We start from the raw sequence: 22,342 nt of genomic DNA, 5'->3' as shown, positions 1-22,342 counted from the left end.
CAACACCAGCAAAACTTGGTCCTTGACCTTCAACATAGTGGTATCCATCAGCTCGGCAGAACCAGTCTCCCACAACACCCTTATGGCAGCAAGAAGCCACACTAGGCAGTTGTCTGACCCTCCTTGGACGAAGAGTCCCCAAGGCTACTGGCCAACTAAGGACAAAGGGGAATAGGAGAGGCCTCAAGAACATACTGCCAACTCCCCAAGAAGGATTCTTGTCACAGATTGAGTATTCCTAACTGGAAAACCCCAAATCTGAAATGCTTCAGAATTCAAAACTTTTTGAATGTCATGTTACGGATGTGGGGTTTGGAGATTAAGGATGGTTAACTGTTAAAGGCTATGCAAATATTCCCAAACCTGAAAAGCTTCAAAATCTGAAACACTTTCTGGTTCCAAGCATTCGGGTAAGGGATACTCAACCTGTAATATGGCAAGTGGGAGCTCAACATGTTAAATGTTCTAAAAGAGGTGATCACATGCCAACCTAGAGCAGGAAAAATGTGTCATAATGGTTCCAAGGGGCAAGTAAGTAGTTTATATTCATGATCAAAATTTCTCCTAGGACTTTTTTCCTCTGTCATCTTGTTCTGTGTTTCAGATTTTTATGTATTATTGCTATTACCTTATATTGCTGCTTATCTTTTGCAATAAAAACTATACTTGGTTTGCTCTTAGGTTCTGTAATTCTACTGTGGATTAATGTGAAATTGCCCTCAAATATTATAAACTTATATCTACCCAATTATTAAAGATAAAGATGAAATATTATTTAGCTGTCAGATGGAATATGATAAATTGAATCCTTTGTTTCCCCATGGTCTTTTTCTAAGTTTTAGTTGTTGTATCTATGGTATAAGTCATGTTATCTGCCTTTTGAATTTTTTTAAACAATATCTTTCACCTTTTTGAAGTTCTTTAGCTTTGAATTTACATGTATAGCATGTGTGTGTTTGTGTATGAAACCCACTTTAATGGTCAATGCTATTTCAATGTTTAAGATAAGATGGTCCCTCTTGAGTTCTTCATTTTGATTTTTTTCTTCATGTTCTGGATTAATTTTATTAAAATAATATATTACTTTGAGGAATTCACTAAAGAAACTGTATTTTCAGTTTTCTTGAAGATTTAAAAACATTTTTGATGACCCATGGACAAAAAACTTGTCCCCAGTTTGTTTACCCTCAAAGCACTGCAGATTTGATCCAGTTCCTCCTTGCATTTCCTGAGGCCACAGCTTTTTGGTTTTTAGGTCACTGGTGCCACTGCTGCTCATGATATTTGTAAGTTTTGTTTTGTGTCCATTTTGCTTTGATGTTTGTAAGTCTTTTCTTTGATAAGTCCTTTTAAAATTTTTGCAAGGTATATTCAGTAATCTCTTTCCGTATGTTTTGCTTTGAACAATGAATTCTCTGTGTTTCCAGATACATTTTTTTCAAGTTTGAAAAAGGATTTTTAAGGGGCTGGGAGTATAGCTCAGTGGCAGAGCACATGCTTAGCATGCGCGAGACCCTGGGTTCAATCCCCAGCACCTCCCCGCCGACAAGAAAAAAAAAAGTATTTTAAAACATGATCTTCGACTATTATTACTTCAGATCCATTTGTTTGGTTCCCTTTCCACCTCCATTCCTGCTCTCTTCTTTCTCATTGTTTGAATCACTTATTTATTTTTTCTGATTGGGAGTGTTTCTTAAGAGAGTTCTCTGGTTTACTACTGAGTTTTCTCCAGTTTCCAGTCTCCTATTAGTGCCTCCTGTTTAACTTTTAATTCAGGAAATACGTGTTTTGTAGGTTTTAATACAAGTCATTCCCTATTTTGGACTATTTGCTTTTCAAAATGGCCACTGCTTGCTGAAACTATAATACATTTTATTGTGATCATTACATAACTAGTTTCTAAGAATAAACAAACACAAACCAATTTTTCATCCGATAAATCACTTTCAGAATCTGCATGGGAATCCAGACTTAGCTTTTCACACACTTTACAAAGAGGTCTCTAGAGTAGTCTGGGTGCCGATGTGTGGCTGTGGTTCACAAATCCCATGGGCTGTAACACAGACGGGACATGTGCATATGGGGGGCAGATAAGGAAAAGGAAGGATTTGATCACATCTATCCTAAATATATATGCCAAGTTAACATGAAAAGAAGGCACATTTACTTAGGAGAAGGAGAAAGAGAGGAAGGACAAGCTTTTAATATGGAGACTAAGAAGCTACATTTGGGTTGAAGGTTTGGGAAGGAAAGAGGGTAAGTGGCCAAATAAAAGTGAAGAGCCTTGTCCTAATACCCTAATCGCTGATACAGGAATTCCACAAAAGGGTCCATGCCCTATGCCTCCAGAGGTGTGCATTTCATCATCAGCACAACCCTTAGCAGTGGCCCTTCACTAGAACCACTTAGTAGACTCATGGGCTTAAGCTCAGTTGACAATTTGTCATTAAGGTAACTGGGTCTCCTATGTCAAGAATGAATCAGAAAAGGAAGAAGTATAAGTCAATCAGTGAATACACGACTTGCTTCCTTACCCAAATATGAAGTAGGAAAATTTATTAAATTTTCATTATGACCTATTTTGGGATTAGTTTTGGGTCTTCTATGAAGAATCTTGAGCTTAGGTGAAGGCAGCCCTGGGCTGAGGATTAAGTCACTTATCTGAATCAGAAGTCACAGATACAACCTAGGCAACCACATTTCGACAGTGGTTGGAACTTTTTAAACTTTGCAACATCATTAAGAAATCATTTTCAGTCCAGATAAAATAATGAGAACTTGTTCCTGGCTCCTTGTTTTAAACACTCTGTGCTTAAAAAGTCTATGTAATGAATCCTAGTGTGCAACCACAGAGTGTCAGTCCTAAATATAGCAGTTTTAAAAGTAATAGAAGAAATGCCTATACTGATAGCTTCCTCTATAAAGCCTATGTGGCTTTAAATCAAAAAATAAAGAAATACATTCATCATCTATTAAGTGTTTTACATTTCTACATATAAAAATAAAGGCAAAAATGAGCATGAGTGAATTAAGATAAAACAAAAGCTGGTTGTCAGCCACAATGCTAACTTCACTGCCACTTCAGAGCTCAGCCACATTCTCTGCTTAAGGATGGAGTGAGTACCTCTGGTAGATACTGGTGCATAGTCCCTCCCATGCCACAGAATTATCACTCACAGGATCCAATTTACACAGCACTGTAACAGTAGCTGTAACAGTGACTAGCTATAGCCACAGCCATTTCATGCCCAAGCTTGCTGTAGGGATGAATTAAACCTGCATGGTGGCAACAGGGATGCCTGAGTAGTGGGGATGAACTTTGCCTAGCCAATTCCCACATCTGTAAAACACTGCACCACTCTTCTTAATACTTTGCCCTCCTCATATGTGCACCCTATTTCTTTCCTGCTTCTTGACAATGGGGTCAGCCATGGGACTTGTTTTGGCCACCAGAAGGATGTAGAAGTCAAAGTGCACCAGTTCTGAACTGAAGCTTCAAGAGCCCTTTCATATTTCTCATTCCCTGACTGTACTTCTGCCATCACTGTAAGAGTGACATGTTTGGGTTAACCTGCTGCTCTGTGGAGAAGGGTAACAGTATAGGGATCAACTTGACCCAACAGTAGCCATCTTGACTCATAACCACCATGACTGTCCCTGAGTAACCCTGGTCTGTTTTTCCTACATAGTTTCCCAGAATACTATAAACAGAGGAAATCATTAGAGTGGTATGAGGAGCTTTACAACCTGGAACACAGTGCCATGAATATGCCTGACATCCTCGATATAAGCTTGAGATAACCCAGGTACATTCTGAGTTGGCTAAAGTAACTTTTGTTACTTCTCCTTTTAACCTAGATTACAGGGATTCACCTGTCTTGCTGCTGCCCACACATTCCTATACCTAAGTCCCATAATAAATTACATTCTGCATTCTTGGATCTGTTTACTTCTAGAAGGTCTCATGGCACCTTGCAGCTGGTTCTCCTGCACTGGGACAAGGTTAGTCTGGCATATACAGACATATGAAATAGAGCCACTGACACCTGCTTGCCCCTAAGCCAACCCATGGACCTGTGAGCTAACTAAATACTTATTTGGCACAACAGTGAGATTTTGAGACCATTTATTACACATCATAATTGTGGCAATGGATGACTGACTCACTCTCCCAAATCCCACCCTCTTGTATTCTTCTCCATCACCAAAGGTCAGCAAGAGGTAATTCACACCCCAGATGAAGTTGGACCTCAGGAAATTGAGCACCTGGGCCATGGCACATGATTCCCCTAAGCATAAGTGCTTTGACTGAATAGCATTCTAGAAGGAATACTGTCAGAAGCAGCCAGCTGGAACTCATCGCTGGGTATCTTGGGGGTAAGCAACTGAAACTTCCACCCAGAGGGTCTTCTCTGTAAGCAGTCAGAGGAGAATGTATTTGTTCAGCTCTGCATTAGGATATCTTCTCCTCAGCAACTGGTTTATTGTTGGTTTAGAAAAACCATGACTCGTGTAAGTGATCGTGGTCTCCTGTTTTGTGTTGACTTCTAGGAAGCTCAGATCCAGGCCTGTGGCTGACTGCTAGTAAATATCCATGACTGCAGGATATGTAAAATGCACTCTGATGGGCTGATATATAGTTCAGTAATACAGCACTTGCCTAGCATGCACAAAGCCCTGGGTTCTACCCCCAACAGCACACACACAAAAAAGTAAATAGACTCAGTGTATCAGCCACACTGCCGGGCTCAACATTCTTTCCTACTTTTATATTTTCTTTTACTTTATTTGTAGAATTGCATTTGATTAATATCAAATTGCATTTGATTATTTGTAGAATTGCATTTTTGTAACACACCTTAAATTCATTTCTGAAATAAGACAAAATAGAAATAAACATAAAATATAAATAAGAAGAAGAAAAATCAAAAACATGAAGTTTTTTAGTCCTATCCGACCTGTCCCCACTTCAGAAGACAGCCTTCCAGAAAAGGCAGAATGAAGCAATATGATTTCAAGAAGCGCAAAGGTCTCAAGGTTGTAGGAGACAGCCACTGGGCCACTCATGCTTCCTACACCCAGAGTTTAACTTCTATGTGGCCAGTAGAAAAGGGAAAGTGAATGAAGCTAATATCATGGGTGTTTCCTGGCTTTGTGCTTAGCATATGTTAATTTATTTAATGTCCCAAGTAACCTCTTGAATTAATCTCATTTCATAGATGAAGAACCAGAGGCACTACAGATGAAAAACTGGAATAAACTGTGAACCTTAGCTTGAATCTAACTTCACTTCTGATGAAATTGCTAGACTGCCTGGTGGAAATTCCAGGTCAAACTTAATATGTGATTCTGACTGTCTTCCTTAGCCTCTCTGGGCTTCAGTTTCCACATCTGTAAAATGGGTTAAAATAGCACCAAATTTGTAGGAGTGGCTCTGTGGAGTAAAAAGGCTATATGTGCAGGCAATTCCTGCAGCACTTGTCATACAGTAAAGAGCATGTAAGTGTTAGCTATTATTATAATTAGTAGTAAGTGGCAGAATTACTTATTTTTCAAGAAAGTCCAAAGTAAGTCTAGGAATACCTTATGAATCTGATCCTAACTAGTAAGTGAGTGAAAACTGAATCCAAACAAAGTGCATCACTTTTGATCATTCATTTATTCATTCATTGTCAACTAACATGCATGTGGGAATAAAGAGATTTGCTAAGGGGTACCAAGCATAAATGCAATAAATTCGGAGAGTCAAGAATTACTGTGCATTGAGGTGTTCAGGAACATCTTAAGAGCAGAAGGGAATCTGGAGCATGTATGCAGGAGAGGACAAGAGAAAACGCTAAAAATGGCATGGGAAGAAAAAGACCCAGACAAGGCAGTCCAGAACTAGCAGTCCAACACCACAGATGAGGCTGACACTCCCCAAGGACTGCTCACTCATCTTTAAATCTCTCTTACTCACCATGGGACCTGCCTCAGACTAAGTACCCAATATATGTTTATTAGATGAATTAATAATGCACTTACATGACTAAAACTGTACTATGAGGCATACCCTCCACAGCCAGTACCTTGGGTTACAAAATTTACTTGAAGGAAAAGCAGCTGAGCAGGGCCTGCCCTATGGTGGTCCAAATGTCATTACCCTGCTGCCCCAAAAGTATCTTCTTATACACTCATTTTTACATCATAAGTCTCCCTGCAGAACTACAAATTAGCATTTACTTACTGTTTCCATTTTTAAAAATAATATTTGGAATCTAATTAAAGAAGAAAGCATGGGTGGTACTAACTGGGTCATTTGTTACCATGTGGTCACATAGCTGCCTTACTTTTACTCATAGAACTTCATTTAGAAATCAGACCATTAGCACATTGTAGTTTCGATAAAATAGTTTCACTGTTAGTGATTTACCCATTCCCACAAGAATATAATTACGGAAAAAGAAATAAAATAAACACAATATAAATATATGTATATATAAAACTTCAGAAAAAGAGTTGGTCCTTTTTCCACTCTCTAGAAACATAAGAAATACTCTATCTGTTCTGGCACAACACTATATGGTTTATTTTATTCTAAAATGCCAAGAATTTTTTCTAGCATCCCATAAAACTCAAGGTTATAAGAATGAATATGTTTCAAAAATAGAAAGAGAAAAGCCTGAGAGTGATTAAGATTTTTAAATAGTGGAGCTGATTTAACTAGGCCTATACCATCACAGCCAAATTCACTTCAGCATAAGTGTTAATAATAATGTGACGTTTCATAATAATGATGTGTCTAGTCAGTATTTTCCCCAATGTAATTTTAGAGAGTCCTATGGTATGGTAGGGAGATTGCGTGTGGCAAAATGGTAGAGTAGGTGGCAATTAAAACTCAAATTCTTCGGCTGAACTTGGAGGGAGAGAAAGAGAGAGAGAGAGAGAGAGAGAGAGAGAGATTGACCTAAGAATTTGGAGTATAAATTTATTTTACCTACTTACTAGATAAAGCTTCAAGGCAAAAAATTCACATCAAAATTAAGATAAAATCTGACCAGTGTATAAATCAGCCTAGAGAGGCAAAAGCAAAACTACTCTGAAAGTTCTACTTCTGAATATTAAAATTAAAAAGTGAAAAGTAGGAGGAAAGTAAGATTTTCATAGTCTCAAAGTATCATCTCTCTCTAGGTATTTATTAACTAGAAAGATAAAGAGAGCAAAGCCAGTAACTTTACAATGGAGAATCCTGGCAGATACTACCTTAATCAAGTGATCAGGTTTATCATTAGTAACAAGATATATAAGCCTCATGAACCCTTTGATATGACACACTAAGATGGAAAAACATTTCTGTGTATTCTTGCCAAAAATGCATAATCTCAGTCTAACCATGAGAAAATACCAGACAACTCTAAACTGAGAGACATTATTATCAAGATCATAAAAGACAAGGAAAGGCTGAGGAACTGTTACAGACTGCAGAAGACTAAGAATAAACAATGACTAAATGCAGATCCTGGATAGGATCTTGGAACAGAAAAAAGATCTTAGTGGAAAAATCATGAACTTCAAATAAAGTATTTTGGTTTACAGTATTGTCCCAAAGTTAATTTCCTTATTTTAATAATTGTGCTACAGTAAGATGTTAACGTTAGAAGAAGCTGGGAGATGGGTATATAGGAACTCTCTGAACTATTTTGAAAACTTTGTCTAAGTCTACAAGTAGTTCAAAATAAAACTTTTTAAAAATAAACTACTCTGAAGGGTGAATCCAAGCAACAAAGGAACATTGCAGTGAAAGAAGAAAGCAGGTTCAGATGAGCTCACAAAACATTAAGGGAAACAATCTTCTACAAGTAGGTCAGTAGATGTAACAGAAGAATTTGTAGCATGACTTGAATTGGGGACAACAGAACAAATGTCTAAAAATTTTTAAAGGATTGAATAAAGAATACCTGTATATTTACCATTGTACTATTAACTTCTTTCATACATCTCTCTATATATCCTTCCATCTATCCATTAAGCCATCTTAATTTTGGTGTATTTCAAAGAAATGTTACTTCCCTCTAAATATTTCAACATGCTTACTATTCGTAGTTTTTTCCTTTTGATGTAAAATTTATATTCAATAATATGTACATTTTCTAAGTTTGGACAAATGCATATACCTGTATTGCCCAACTCCTTTTAAAGACATAGAACATTAACCATCATTCCTGAAAATTCTGTTAGGCCCCATTGCAGTCAGTCCCTATTCAAGAGGCAGACACTGTTCTGGTATTTTCTTTGTAGTTGTTTTTCCATGCTCTACAATTTCATTAAATGGAATCAGTCTTATAGCTTATTCTACTCAGTATGATTTTGAGATTCATTCATACTGTTGAATATATCAGTAATATGTTCTTATATATCACTAAGTAGCATTCCATTATGTGAATATACCAACAACTGCTTATTCCTTTACTGATGGCTATTTGGGTTGTTTCCCATTTGGAGTTAATATGAATAAACCTGCTCTGAACAATGTTGTGTACATCTTTTACAGCTATGTATTTTTATTTCTCTTAGTTACTTAACTAGGAAGGTAATTGCTTGATCAGAAAATAGGTATATATATTTTTTTAACTTGCAGACCTGTTACCAAAGTGGTTGTACATTCTCAAATCCAAATTAACAATCCTTTCTTTTATGGCTATTGCTTTGTGTGATGTGTTTAAGAAGACTTTGGGTTCTCAGAGTCACCAAGATATTCTCATATGTTTTCCTCTAATTGCTTCATGATTTTAGTTCTCAATTTTAAGTGAATGATTCATCTCAAATTGTTTTGTGCTTGGTGTGAGGTAGTGATTAGATTTATCTTACATCCTTAAAATGCTTACTTGAAACTCTTACACTATGGGCCAGAATATTTCATATTAAAGGGAAAATAATTCTTGAGCTTTAAAATATAACTCTTCCATTTCAAATTTTTGCAATTTTTCTTTTTATTTTATGGCATAGTTTTGACTGTTAAAATTACAAATTCTCTTTGCAAAAGAAGTTGAAAAGTTGGTCTTTTATATTTCTCATATTGTTTTCAACAATTTTCTTTCTTTCTTTTTTTTTTTTGGAGACCCTCCAGGGAGACGCAACAATTTTCTTATGTAATAAGAAGTATCATCAACAAAAATCAGCAACAGACAATGACATTATTATGTTTAGATTTATTAAAGAAATAAAACATAGGGAAGCCATAAGAAAAGCATGAGATGCCATGGAAAAGAACAGAAAACATACACACACACACACACACACACACACACACGTGTGTGTGTGTGACACGTGTGTGTGAATGTGTACTAAGTTGGAATGCACAGACAGTGAATCAGTGAACTACATAAAAGATTTAAGGAAAATTCCAAGAATGTGGCACAGAATAAAAAACAAGTGAAAATAATGAATGAGAGATGAGAGAAGGTGAGACAGTAAGACTGAGATTTTGAGAAGTGAAACAGAGAAAATGGATGAGAAGTTATTTATTTGAAGAGATATATGGCTGAGAATAATTCTCAAACTCAAGCACTACAAACAGTCCCAAAGTACAACGTAATGAAATTGCAGAAAGCCAAAAACAGGGAACAGAAAACAGAGGAAAAAGAAGCACATACTACAAAAGAGCAATTATATTAACCAGAAGCTTACTAACAACCACAATTGAGGCCAAAGATGATAGAATAATGAAAATAATAGAGCAATATCTTTTAAAGATTAACTATAAATCTAGAATTACCCATTTAAATTCAAAAGTAAGAGAAAAATAAATGTATTTTAGAAAATTAAGGGTTCTCTAACTAAAGGTAATAAAATGAGAAATCAAGAGCTAAAAGAAAGCTAACCTCATACACATGTAAAAATTAAAAGACAAACTTTTATATAATTAATTGGCTGAAAAAGAAATTATAATAATACTAGAAAACATTTATATGTGAAGGACAGTAGGTAAACACTTAACATACTAAAGATAACGTAGTATTTAGAAAGCAATTTAAAGCCTTAAGTGCATTTTTTTAGAAAAGACTAAAAAATCAGGGAAACAAAAATCCAACTCAAGATGTTAGAAAACAAGCATAGAGAAAGTAAAAAGGATGATGTAATAAAAACAAGAGTAGTAATTAATGAATTAGAAAACAAAGATTAAAAAGCAAGGTTAACAAGTTGAAATCTGGTTCTTTAAAAAAACTAACAAAATAAACAATTCTAGTATAATTGATTTAAAAGAGACACAAGTCAATAATACTAGGGCTAAAAACATAATAAAAATTTAAAATTAGATTAAATGCAAATTTCTAGGAGCTGTAATTTTCAAAACCAACATAAGAAGAAATAGTTGAAATAAGATGTAATACCTTCAGGGGGCTGGCAGTGTGGTAGAGTGCCTACCTAGAAAGTACAAGGCTCTGAGTTCAAGCTCCAGTATCCCCTGACACACAAAGGGGGATGTAATACCCTTAAAGAAAGTGAACCATCTGTTAACCTACCCATTAATAAAAAGAAGGGACATATAATTTGACAGGCAACTTACACAATCCTTCAAAGAACTGAAAATGCCTACCTTTTACAAACTGATATAAAAAACACAGAGTGAATGTTCTGAAACTCATTTTATAAGGCAATTATAAAACACTTGAAGTGGACAAACATGGTGTAAGAAAGAAAAAGCACAGGCCTATCTCCTTTATGAACAAAGATGTGAAAATGTTAAACAAAATCTGCATCTACCAAAAACCTACGAAGACCTAAGTACTTAATAGTGAAATATCACATATATATGCATCTGTCCCTTTTAAAGTCACCTGAGATTGCTATTTATTTTATATGTTGCATTGCAGGCACTAGCAAATATAACAAGAAAAGTAGAAAACATATGATAAGGACTAGAATGGTAGAAGCAAATCTGCCTTTATTTATAATTTATATGGTATGTTCCAAAATAAAATCTAAAAGAATCTACAGGGTCTGAATCCTCAAAAGAGAATATAAGATCACTATAAAAGGAGTATTTTTAAAATAGCCTTTTGACACACCAGCAACAACTAACTAGAAAATTTGATTTTTAAATAAAAAAACACTACTCATAAGAGCAACAAAACCATGAAGTACTATAAAACAAGATATATTATACTCATAGACGAGCGACTATTTCATAGTGACTGAAATTCTGGCCACAAATTAATCTATAAATTCAGCACAATTCCAGACATAACTCAATCTTTTTACAAACCTAGAAAAAGCGGTCATAAAATCGATATGGAAAAATAAAAGCCTGGGAAGAGTCAGGGCAGACTGAAGATTTGAAAAAGAAAAGCAAGAACTTACCCTGCTACATATCATCATGACTCACGGTGCTACATAACAAATTGCAATATGTGGCCCTGGCCTAAGAACAGATAGTAGACAAATTTAACAAAACAGAGATATCTCTCGATTCCTTTTCTAAGACTGTATTTGATCTTTAATTTATTTTTAAGTGTATAGTTCTATGATTGTGATAAAAAAAATTCATCTAAACTCACAAAAGCCTCTACCTTACCTAGCTTAATTCAGGTGAAGGGAAGAGTTCCCTACTTTTCCAGATGGAAGGACTAAGTCCTTCCTTCTTTCTTTCCCTATCCCTTTCCCTTTCCTCCCTCTCTCCCTCCCTCCCTCCCATACTCTGCATTCTAATTACATTTATGACAAGAGGAAGTCTTTTCATAAGAGCAATTTCCATGGTGTGGCACAAGATTTTCCCACCTTAGCAATTAAAGAATTAAGAAGCTATAACTTTGAGATACTAAAAGATATCAAATTGCCCCCTATCAAAAATTAAATACTTAGTTTGAGGGCAACATACTTTCAGTATTTTAATTCCCTGGAACGCATTCATACATATTGCTTCAGTTAATATTGCAGTTCAAAATGAGTATTTAAAAATACCCATCTTACTGTGTTCACAGACACTGTATGTCAGGAATTCCGAGAGAGCACAGAAGGGGTTTAAACCTGAAAGATTCTGTAACTGGGAGCTTGAAATATGCATTGTACAGCCATTGACTGAGATTTCAGGTGATATCAATCAAATTACCATCAACACATACTTTCTCCATGTAGCCTAGCCTTCTTCATAGCCTCAAGGTAATAGGACTTCTTACATGGTAGCTCAGGGCTCCAAAATCAAGTGCCACAGCAGACAATGCATAATCTATGTCTTTTCTGGTATGGCCTCAGAGGTCACACAGCATTACCACTGTCACATTATACTGGTTACATATGAGTCACAAGCACACTCAAGATTCAAGGAGAAATGACAGAGTCCCAACTCTCAGTGGAAGGTATGTCAAGTTAACATTATAAATGAGCATACTGGATGGGAAATACTGTTGCTGCCATCTTTGGGAAATACAATCCACCATATGTGTATGGTGTACAGTTTCCTTCAGTTAACTGGGATAGTAAACATATTGATGATATTTCTTATTACATAAGAAAATTGTTGAGTCTCCCCAGAGGGTCTCCAAAAAACAAAAAAGAAAGAATGAAAATAGTATGAGAAATATAAAAGACCAACTTTTCAACTTCATTTGCGAGGAGAATTTGTAATTTTAACAGTAAAAACTATACCATAAAATAAAAAGAAAAACTGCAAATGAAATGGAAGAGTTATATTTTAAAGCTCAAGAATTATTTTCCCTTTAATATGAAATATTCTGGCCCATAGTACAAGAGTTTCAAGTAAGCATTTTAAGGATGTAAGATAAATCTAATCACTACCTCACACCAAGCACAAAACAATTTGAGATGAATCATTCACTTAAAATTGAGAACTAAAATCATGAAGCAATTAGAGGAGGCCCAGTCTGTATTTCTCAGAAGGCATCAGATATATAGATGGTTTTTAATGCATGAACTCCTAAATTTTAAAGCATTAAGTAAAAACAAACAAATAAAAAAACCACCAAAAAATAATTTTCAGCTTTTAGTCTTTAAACCTGCACCTAATCCAATACCTTCATTTACCATAATTTTTTGTCAGACATTGCAAAAGCAACCAAGCAAGGGGCAGGGGGGTTGGGGGGGAGCACAGGCTTTGTATCTTGTCTAGCTGCATGGTGAGTCAAAGCAGCATTATCAAAGTACTAAAACTAGGTGTTTTGCTTGGTTTATTTACAAAGAACAAATTTAGTCCCTATGTCAACTTGCTTTGTGTTGCCTGTTTGACTCATGTTGGCTTGGATTTGCTAAACTTGCATAATCACGGTAAATGAACAGGGAATCTTTTATTTGTTTGTTTAGATATTCCTCAGCTGTATTAAAGTACATTTAAAAATACAAATTGCATGTATTCATAGTGTACATGTACATTGTGAAATTATTAAATCAAGCTAACTAGCCAATCACTTCACATAGTTAGCTTTTTGGGGAACAGTGAGAACAGTCAACATCTCCTCTCTCGGCAGTTTTCAAGTCCATAATACATAATTACTAAATTGTAGTCACCATGCTATGCAATAGATTTCCAGGACTTATTTATCCTAACTGATACTTCGGTCAAAGGGCACCTCTTAGATAGGCTTTCTGTACTTGGGGAAATTCCCATATCATGTTCCCTACCACCTCATAAATGGAAGTCACAGCTCAATTTCTCAGTTTCCCTTGCAGTAAGAAATATTTAGGTGACCCAGGCTCTACCAATTAAGAAAGCTTTCAAAAGACTTTGCCTCAAAAGGCAGTAACAGTGTCATATTTGGTCACAACATAAGTGCAAATCAAAAGGACATTGAGATTCCACCCTATCCTAGTCAAAATGGCTATCATCAATAACACAAACTGGTGAGGATGTGGAGGAAAAGGAACCTTTCTACACTGTTGGTGGGAATGTAAATTAGTGCAACCATTATGGAAAGCAATATGGAGGCTCCTCAAAAAACTAAAACTAGAACTACCATATGATCCATAATACCACTCCTGGGCATATATCTGAAGGAATGTGCTCCAGGAAACAATGGAGTCACTTGCACACCCATGTTTACTGTAACACTAATTATAATAGCTCAGCTTTGGAAACAGCCCAGATGCCCCCTGACTGGTGAATGGATTAAGCAAATGTGGTATATATACACAATGGAGTTTTATTCAGCCTTAAGGAAGAATGAAATTATATTGTTTACAGGCAAATGGATGGAACTGGAGAGTATCATGTTAAGTAAAGTAAGCCAGGCTCAAAAAGTCAAAGGTCACGTGTTTTCCCTCATATGTGGAAGCTAGATCTGTAAGTTAAATGTATATATAGAAACATATATGATCACATATATATATATATATATATATATAGTAACAGAGAGAACAAAATTGTATTAGTGGGTCTGTATGAGGGGGCAATGGGAGGTGGAAGAGAGAAAGAAAATGTTAGAGAATGAAAAATACTGAAACAACCAATCTATATATGGATATAATGTAAATAACGCAATGCACTATGCGATAAGGTATTGAATATTAGGGGAGTATGGTGATAGAGAATGAGTAAGTAATGGGGAGGTTAATTTGATTAAAGCACAATATATACAGGCCTGAAGCACCAAGGCAAAACCCCCTTGGACTATGAATATACACTTAAAAAAGAAGGGTAGGAGGATAAAATAGGTTTTTTCCAGGAGTGGGTGCCAATGGGAGGGGGTAGGCATAAGGAAAGAGTGAATGAGGGTGAATATGGGGGATATATTTTGTATTCATATATGAAAATAGAAGAATGAAACCTATTGACATTGTTGTAAGAAGGGGGAAGAAGGGAAGAAGGGAAGAGGGAAAACAATGGAGGGGATAAGCACATATGTAAATATCATAATGTCCCTCTGTACAACTATTATATGCTAATAATTTAAAAAAAAACAAAAACATGAAAAAGGCAGTAAGAGGAAAAAACTTGGTTCAGTTGAGCCATGTTTGGTGTCAGAGGCATTTAGCTCTCTAGGTTTTCAAAGGACACAAGGTAGCCACAAGTGGTGGTAGTGATGGCTACAGTAAAACCAAGTTCTTGGCAATGACTTATGGGTGGTGGTGGTGGTGGTAGTATCAGAGGCCGTTTTCTCAAACAAGTTCTACACCCAACTCTGGGCTCTGTTCCTAAAATTCAGCCTCAGGCTTGTTTCTGCAGCCCTTCCAAAGATACTGTGACCCACCAAAGATCCTTTTAATAAATGCTTTTTCAACTGAACTAGCCAGAGAGGATTTTGCTTTTTAAAACTAAGCTCTCACCAATACAAACAACACCACAGGCAGTGACAGAATCAAATCAAAGATCTCCATCTTTTTTATTCCAAGGCCAGTATTCTTTCTATCACATCACATTATTTATATTTAAAGCTTTTAGGAAGATTCAAAATGCCATTTTCAAAAATATAGACTGAAGACCTCATCTCGAAGATATGCTATAAATACTGACAAAACATTTGATTTATGGTAAGGGCCTGTGTTTCAGTGCTTTGTGAATTCATCTGTTTGTTTGTCTTTGTGCTTTTGTCCATATAGATTCATAGACTAGTGGCTTCCTAAAAGGACATCAGACAGCTTATAATAAAAATGCCAACAGCAGCCAAGCATGGTGGCATATGCCTGCAATCTCAGCACTCAGAAGGCTGAAGCAGGAAGATCTCAAATTCAAGGCCAGCCTGGGCTACATATCCAGACTCTGTCTCAAAACAAAAAACTAAAAAATAACAACAAAATCTCCCACCAATAGCAACATACAAAAAGTAGTCCAAAAAATTAAAAAATTAAAAGGATAGAGCAAGAACATATAAAGAGAGAAATAACTGTCCTCATTAAATCAGGATGAGATCATTACTATATTCTAAGCACTAAATTTACAATCTGTTTCCTTGAAGTAAAAGATAGTAACAGGGTAGATTATATTAATGTTTCCAAACCCAAGTTCACAAATAATGATGTTTATTATCTTCCATTTGAATGGCCTCCAAGCTTTTTAAGAGTTTCTTTTCCAATCTCATTTATTAAAGAATGTTTTGAATGACTCCAGCATGGCTAAAAGTACAGCTTATTGAAATACTGAAAGCAGTATGTAGATTCCTATAATTATTGTTGGTGACATCAGGTCGCAACTATTAGAATAAAGGTTTTTGAAACTTCTTTTTTTGGGGGGGGTGTTTTTAGTATCTATCACACACTGGTCAGTATGCTAAATAAGAACTTTTATTTACTTATTTATTTGGCAATAATGGGGTTGAAATCACGGCCTCATGCTTGCTAGGCAGAAAATCTACCACTTGAGCCACTGTGCCAGCCCTGTTTGTGCTGGTTACTTTTGAGATAGGTGCTCTCTTTATGCCCATATTGGCCTAGTCCAAAATCCTTCTATTTATGTTTGCCTCACTTAGCTGGTGTTAACAGACATGTACAACCCCATCCAGCCATTGGGTCTTGTGAACTTTTTGCCCAGGCTGGCTTTGAACCTTGATCTCCCTTAAGATTATAGACTTGAGTCACCACACCTGGTCTAGGAACTTTATAAACAGTATCAAATTTATTACTAGTCACAATAGCTCTGTATAGTATTATTACCCCTATTTTATAGATGAAAAATTGCTCTAGAACTTAACCAAGGTCACAAAGCTGGTAAGTGAGAGAGCTGAGATCTGGATCTAGGCCTGCCCTCCAAAATCAGTGAACTGATCTATTTATAGCATACTACTTCCCTCAGGAAGAATTTTAGTTTTATGAGCAAGAACATTTTCTCAAGGCTCTAAATCTTAGAAGGAATTGATCACATGGATGTTCACAGGAGAACTACTGACCCTATAATTAACAAGGGTTGTCTGAGGAAGAGCTGTGTAGGAATTCACTATGTTCTGAAAGGATCTGGAAAAGACACAAGGGTGAACTGTCATGGCCCTGCCCTCTATGATCTTCATCCAAGTGGGGACAAGACATGAGCACACAGATGACCAAAATGCATGCAAGTTACATGGCACCATATGTCTTCTCTGAGAGGTAGATCAAGGGTTGGAAAGGTGGCTAGAGGAAGGGATGGGCCTTATCTTCCCTGGCCCATTGCTGCTGCCTGTGGTTTATAGTCCCAAGCCCACTCCAGGAAGCTCCACTCTGTCAGTGTTCCCAACTACATGAAATACTAGCCCTACCAAGCCTAGATCTGGCCCTACTCCCTGCTGAACTCTGCCCTTGCCTTGAGAAAGGCCCTTTGGACTCGCTCCAATATCAATCAATAGCTCTCATAGGTGAATCTGAAAGATAGTAAAGAAAGGCCTATAGAGAAAGAGGTTCAGCCTAGAGGCAGAACTGGTGACCCCACAAGACAAGAGAAATGTTCACCACCCAAAAGAAAAAAAGAGAACCATTCCCTCCTGTTTCCTGACCTGTCTCTGCATTCCATCAAGTCTATTCTGCAGAGAAAACCTAAGGGAGCCCCCACATTGATCCATCACCAACCCTGTCGAATGATTCAGAAGTAGTTTATTAGCTCCTGCCCTTGAGGTTTTCCTGAAAAGAAGAAGGGGAGTACAAAGGGCTTGAAAAACACAGCAGGTCTGGCTCTGTGGCCCCAGGTATATTCTAAGAAGGCCAGGTACCTAAGCTGGACACAGAGGTGAAGCCCAAGGATAAATGCTACAATCCTATTGCTACCTGCTTCTGTTCTCTTCCACCATTTTGGCACATGAATTGAAGAAGGGAACATTTTATAAGCGTATTATAAACCTACAGAATGTCAGAACATAAAAAAAAAAACTTAGAGACTGATACATGGACAAAAGAGTGAAGTGCATAGAGGTGACTTGGCTGGTACACGTCAGTCCTAGTTTTCCTTGACTCCAGTAAGCCAGAGACAGAGGGCCCTTCCTTGGTACAAGGTAATCAATTATGTGTATGCTGCAAGCTTTATACCAAATATTCCTTGAGAAATAGAATCACTCATTAAATTATTCAAGAAATATCTATTGTACTTGGTAGGCTTGTAGAGTAGATATAAAACATTTAGCACAATTTTTTGCCCATAGTAAGTGTTCAATAAATGGAAACTTCTAGAAAAGTATTCTAACAAAATAGAAACAAGGGGAAAGAGGTAAGCCAAGAACAGATCATGACCAAACTCACATGATACATTTAGAGACTGGAATTTGTCCTAGAGATGACAAGAAGTTGACACAAGGTTTAGAACAGAGGAATGAACTGATCAGATTTTAGGAAAGTCACTCTTGCCAAACTCTGTAGGATGAGAGTTCAAAAAAGGAGGTCAGGGACACAGCTTTCCATAGAGTACTAGGGAACAGAGATGGAAAGCTGAGCTGTGGCAAGGAAGCAGAGCATGCAAAGTAGGGAAAGTTTTCTGAGGTAGATAAGAAGAATTCCAAAGGGTGGGTGGGAGAGGAAGAGATAGGAGGGAAGGGAGAGACAAGGCAGACCCCTGGCCTGGGTTCTGGGAACACATGTGGTGACCTTTACTAGGAAACAGTCCTCAGCTGCAATTTTATGGGAGAAGAAAATGAGGTCAATTTAAGGAAAGATATTTTGGGATGCCTAAGGGACATCTGAGGGGAAGACATTCCAGAGATACTCATACTTCCAGGTTTAGAGTTCAGGAGAAAGGTCAGAGCTTGAGGAACTAATATGAAGACATCAACCTAGAGGTCAATGCCAAAGCAGTGAGAACTATGTAAAATGTAGCCACTCAACTAACATTTACTAACACCTCTATTTACTAGGTACCCTGATAGTGATAAGACTAAAACAGAAAACAAGAGAAGGCCTCCACTCTTAAAGAGGTTCTCTTCTGCAGAGGGCAGCCAGAATACCCACATGTGTGCATACACATAAAAAGAAACCACTGAGCAGAAAATTAAATTAGGTGTGATGTGAAAGTGGCTATGTAGTTCCTTTATCCTTGCCCAGGCAAGGATGTGAGAAGCAAAAGAGAAGACTGAAGACAATGTAGTGACCTACACTTGTAGTCCAAGCAAAGAGGGGGAGCCCCAAGCTCAGGGACTTAGTGCCCAAACACCAAGCAGGTCATGTGGACCAGAACATCTTGACTTCTGGTCTATACTCTCTTTTGGAGACTGCTATGGTTTGGATGTGATTTGTCCCCCAAGGGTTGATGTGTTGGAAGCTTGGTCTGTGGTGGTGATGTGAAAGGTGGTAGGAACCTTTAAGAGACAGAGTCTAATGAGAGGTGATTAGGATAGTGAGGGCACTGTGATGGGAAGAGATGAATGTGGTTCTCACAGAACCCTGGTTGGTTCTTGCAAGTATTGTTATAAAAGAGAAAGATTGGCATCTCTTTACTCTCTGGCTTTCTATCTCATCTTCTGATCGCTTTTATATGTGCTCCCACCATGATCCCACCTGCCACGAGATCTTCACCAGAGTAGAACTAATACTGAGGCTGTATTCTTGAACCTCCAAAACTATGAGATAAATAAATCTCTTTTCTGTATACATTACTCAGTCTCAGGCATTATGTTACAGCAAGAGAAAATAGATTAAAACAATGAACATGTGACCACCTCCAAACTAGAGCCTCTAAGAACAACTTAATGATTCATTATTTCATTCCGTAACTATGTCTGTATTGATCTCAGTGCAAGGTGCTAGGGAATACTGCAGTGAAAAAGACCCTGCCCTCAGAAAGTTCACATGCTAATAGAAGAAAACATATTCAAGCAAACACATACACATTCCCCCAAGTAAACAGGTCTGTAAGTAAAATATTGCAAATTGCTATTAAAAAAAAAAACATAAGGGGCTAAGAAAAACAGTGGGTAATCTTCAGACAGGATAGTCAAACAAAGAAAAGCCCTTTAGTAATGATTCCTAGAATTTGCTCTGGAAATGGTAGTGGTGAGCACCTTTCAGGCAGAAGACGGAATTATGTGTGCACAGGCTTGGAGACAGGAAAGAGCTTGATGTGTTTGAAAAACTGAAAGACAACTAGCAAGGCAAAAGAACAAGGCTGAAGAAAAGAAGTGATGACACTGAAGTATAAACAGTCACATCACTCAAGACTCTGGTGGCTGCAGTCAAATGTTTGGATCTTATTGTAAGGACAATAGAAAGCCACTGAAGGATTTTTTTCAGGCTACATGTAACTTGAGCTGGTTTTTCTCTTAAGGAATTTCTGGATGGAGAGTTTTTTCTTGTTGTTGTTTTTGTTTTTGTTTTCTGGGCATGTAGTGTCTTGAGGCCAGCCCTCCAACCACACAGTATGGAAGCCCCTTATGCCACCCACAATTAGGGTCAGGCCTACATCTGCATAGCAATTTCTCCTCCTTGGAGATCCCGCCTGGCCTAAGTACTTCCCCCAAAGCCCCATGAACTCATTAAAGTGTTTCCAACAGACTTTGTGAAAGCGTTGGGAGAATGGATGCTTTTGTAGAAGGGCACAAAATAATAAAACTACTCCTTCATTTTTGATAGAAATTTCTTGTTTTCTCCTCCAGTGCTTTCCATAGTCCATGGCCAGAGTAATTACCTTTGCTCTTTATTCTGTCTCCATTTATATTCCCAAACATCATGAACATGTGTATGTGACTATGAACAAAGAACCATAAATTTTTATTGATCCCAGAAGGTTGGGAATTCTAAACAATAAAATTATGTCCTCTGACTGCTTCTCTCAAAAGAATATTTTGAAGACACAATATAGCTTTGTTAAAACAAGAAATGAGCACTTAGGACACTTTGGGCCTCATGTGGGCTCCAGGCCATCAGGTAGTGATGCAACAGGCAACTGTAGACATAAAGTTGGAACGACCTCCCTGTAACACTCGCCTGGGCACCCTTCCTCATTTCTTACCACACATCTTGACTACATCAAGCCCAGTTTACTATATAGCTTGCAGCCACTATTGTTCTCAGAAGGCAGAATTCTCAGCATAAAGAAAAAGTCCCCTTTGTCTTCCATCCATGATTTAATTCACATTCTCTTGAACGCTCCATTCACTTTGTTTTCAAGCTAAGCATTCTCACAATTGTACCAGACCCTGAATTTGAATTTCCATGTGTTTCTACTGTTTGGAAATTTGCCTAGGTCAGCCACTGGACAGTCTCAGAATTTAGCTTTACCTTAGGGAAAATCTTTGTTGGTCATGACTTCTTATAATACTTCTAACTTCTGTCATATATTTTCCCCTCAATTTCTGTAGTTTTGTCCTTCAGAATACATACATGGATGTACAAATATTACCTTTTCTCTGGTAATCAGTAAACTTTTCACTATCTTTTCCAACTTAGTCATATTACTAGGGAGATGTTCTTCCTTTGTCTCACAGATTTTGGAGGGGTGCTCTTACCTGCATTCTCTTACTTACAATTTCTTTTTCTGCCTTTTTCACGCAGATATACCATTCCTACAGTTTCCCTGATCCTCCAATACCATGATTCACAAGGTCTGACAAACTGACTTTCTATGCTTTTGTCTCTGCACCCACATATAAACTTCTCTTATATGTAAATACACAAAACTTACTAGAATATTAATGGGTAAAACTTGACCATAAAGTAATACGAATACAGAGACATGCCAATTCCTAATAAAAAGCATGTAGCCAATTGATTAGGAAGTACTAGGAAAGAAATTATCTTTTTGCTCTTTGGATAGTCTAGCAGAATATGGCTTACCTGAATGTATTATAATCTACCACCTTCGTGTGCTTACAGTCAGCAGCTGAAAATATCTGCTTGATCTCTCTTGATTTTGATTCTGTTTCTTTCAGCTTTTGTAGGGCTAAATTGATGTTGCTAAATGGAAACTGGAAGGGGAAATGAAAGAAAAGACATTTCTGAAGGCCATGAAAGAAACTTCACATGGTGAACCTAAAATTAGCTGGACATATCTTTCCATAGAGACCAACATGAAGAATACATGACTAGCTTTAGGACAATAACTGACATTAGCATAGGCCCTAGATCTGAAATGAGCTTAAAGGACAGCAGGCCACAGAGATCAGTAAATAATCTCTGCTTTCACTTCAGCCTCCTCCCTATAACCCTTGGACATGGGCCCAATATTTTGGCAGACCTTAATGGAAAGATTGGGGATTCAAAATTAGATAAATATACCCTCATTTTTTCTAGATCTTTAGAATGGGCTCCCCAGAACTGTTGCCACCAAGTGATGCACTGATCAGAGCAAAGTTGAGTGTCACAGATTCACACGGCACTGTAATCTCCATACATTTGTCCTCTAGGCAGCCAAAGAACACATCCTACATTGTGATTAGCTTTTTGACTTAGTAAGACTACTTTTTATTCAATCCCAGTAAAGAATAAGATTGTAAATAATTATGGCTATGAGATCAAAAATGAGAAGATG

At 37.1% G+C, this 22,342-nt stretch overlaps 1 protein-coding gene and 1 long non-coding RNA gene across 2 annotated transcripts in view; one reads left to right on the top strand and one right to left on the bottom strand.

Moving 5' to 3' along the window:
- The window catches only part of Efhc2 (EF-hand domain containing 2), a 183,877-nt gene that overhangs the window by 45,868 nt on the left and 115,667 nt on the right, over window positions 1-22,342 (bottom strand). Inside the window, exon 11 of the mRNA XM_074062727.1 lies at window positions 21,649-21,779. Coding sequence (XP_073918828.1) covers window positions 21,649-21,779 — 131 coding nt within the window. The remainder of the gene's footprint in view (window positions 1-21,648; window positions 21,780-22,342) is intronic.
- Window positions 3,483-8,501, top strand: LOC141419625 (uncharacterized). Its single transcript, XR_012444253.1, has 3 exons — window positions 3,483-3,806; window positions 4,211-4,377; window positions 5,220-8,501. It is a non-coding gene; the product is annotated as an uncharacterized lncRNA (long non-coding RNA).

Source organism: Castor canadensis, chromosome X (assembly GCF_047511655.1).
Source record: "Castor canadensis chromosome X, mCasCan1.hap1v2, whole genome shotgun sequence".
Classification (NCBI taxonomy): domain Eukaryota; kingdom Metazoa; phylum Chordata; class Mammalia; order Rodentia; family Castoridae; genus Castor; species Castor canadensis.
Note: the sequence above shows the minus strand (reverse complement) of the source record. Positions and strands in the feature narration are given on the sequence as shown.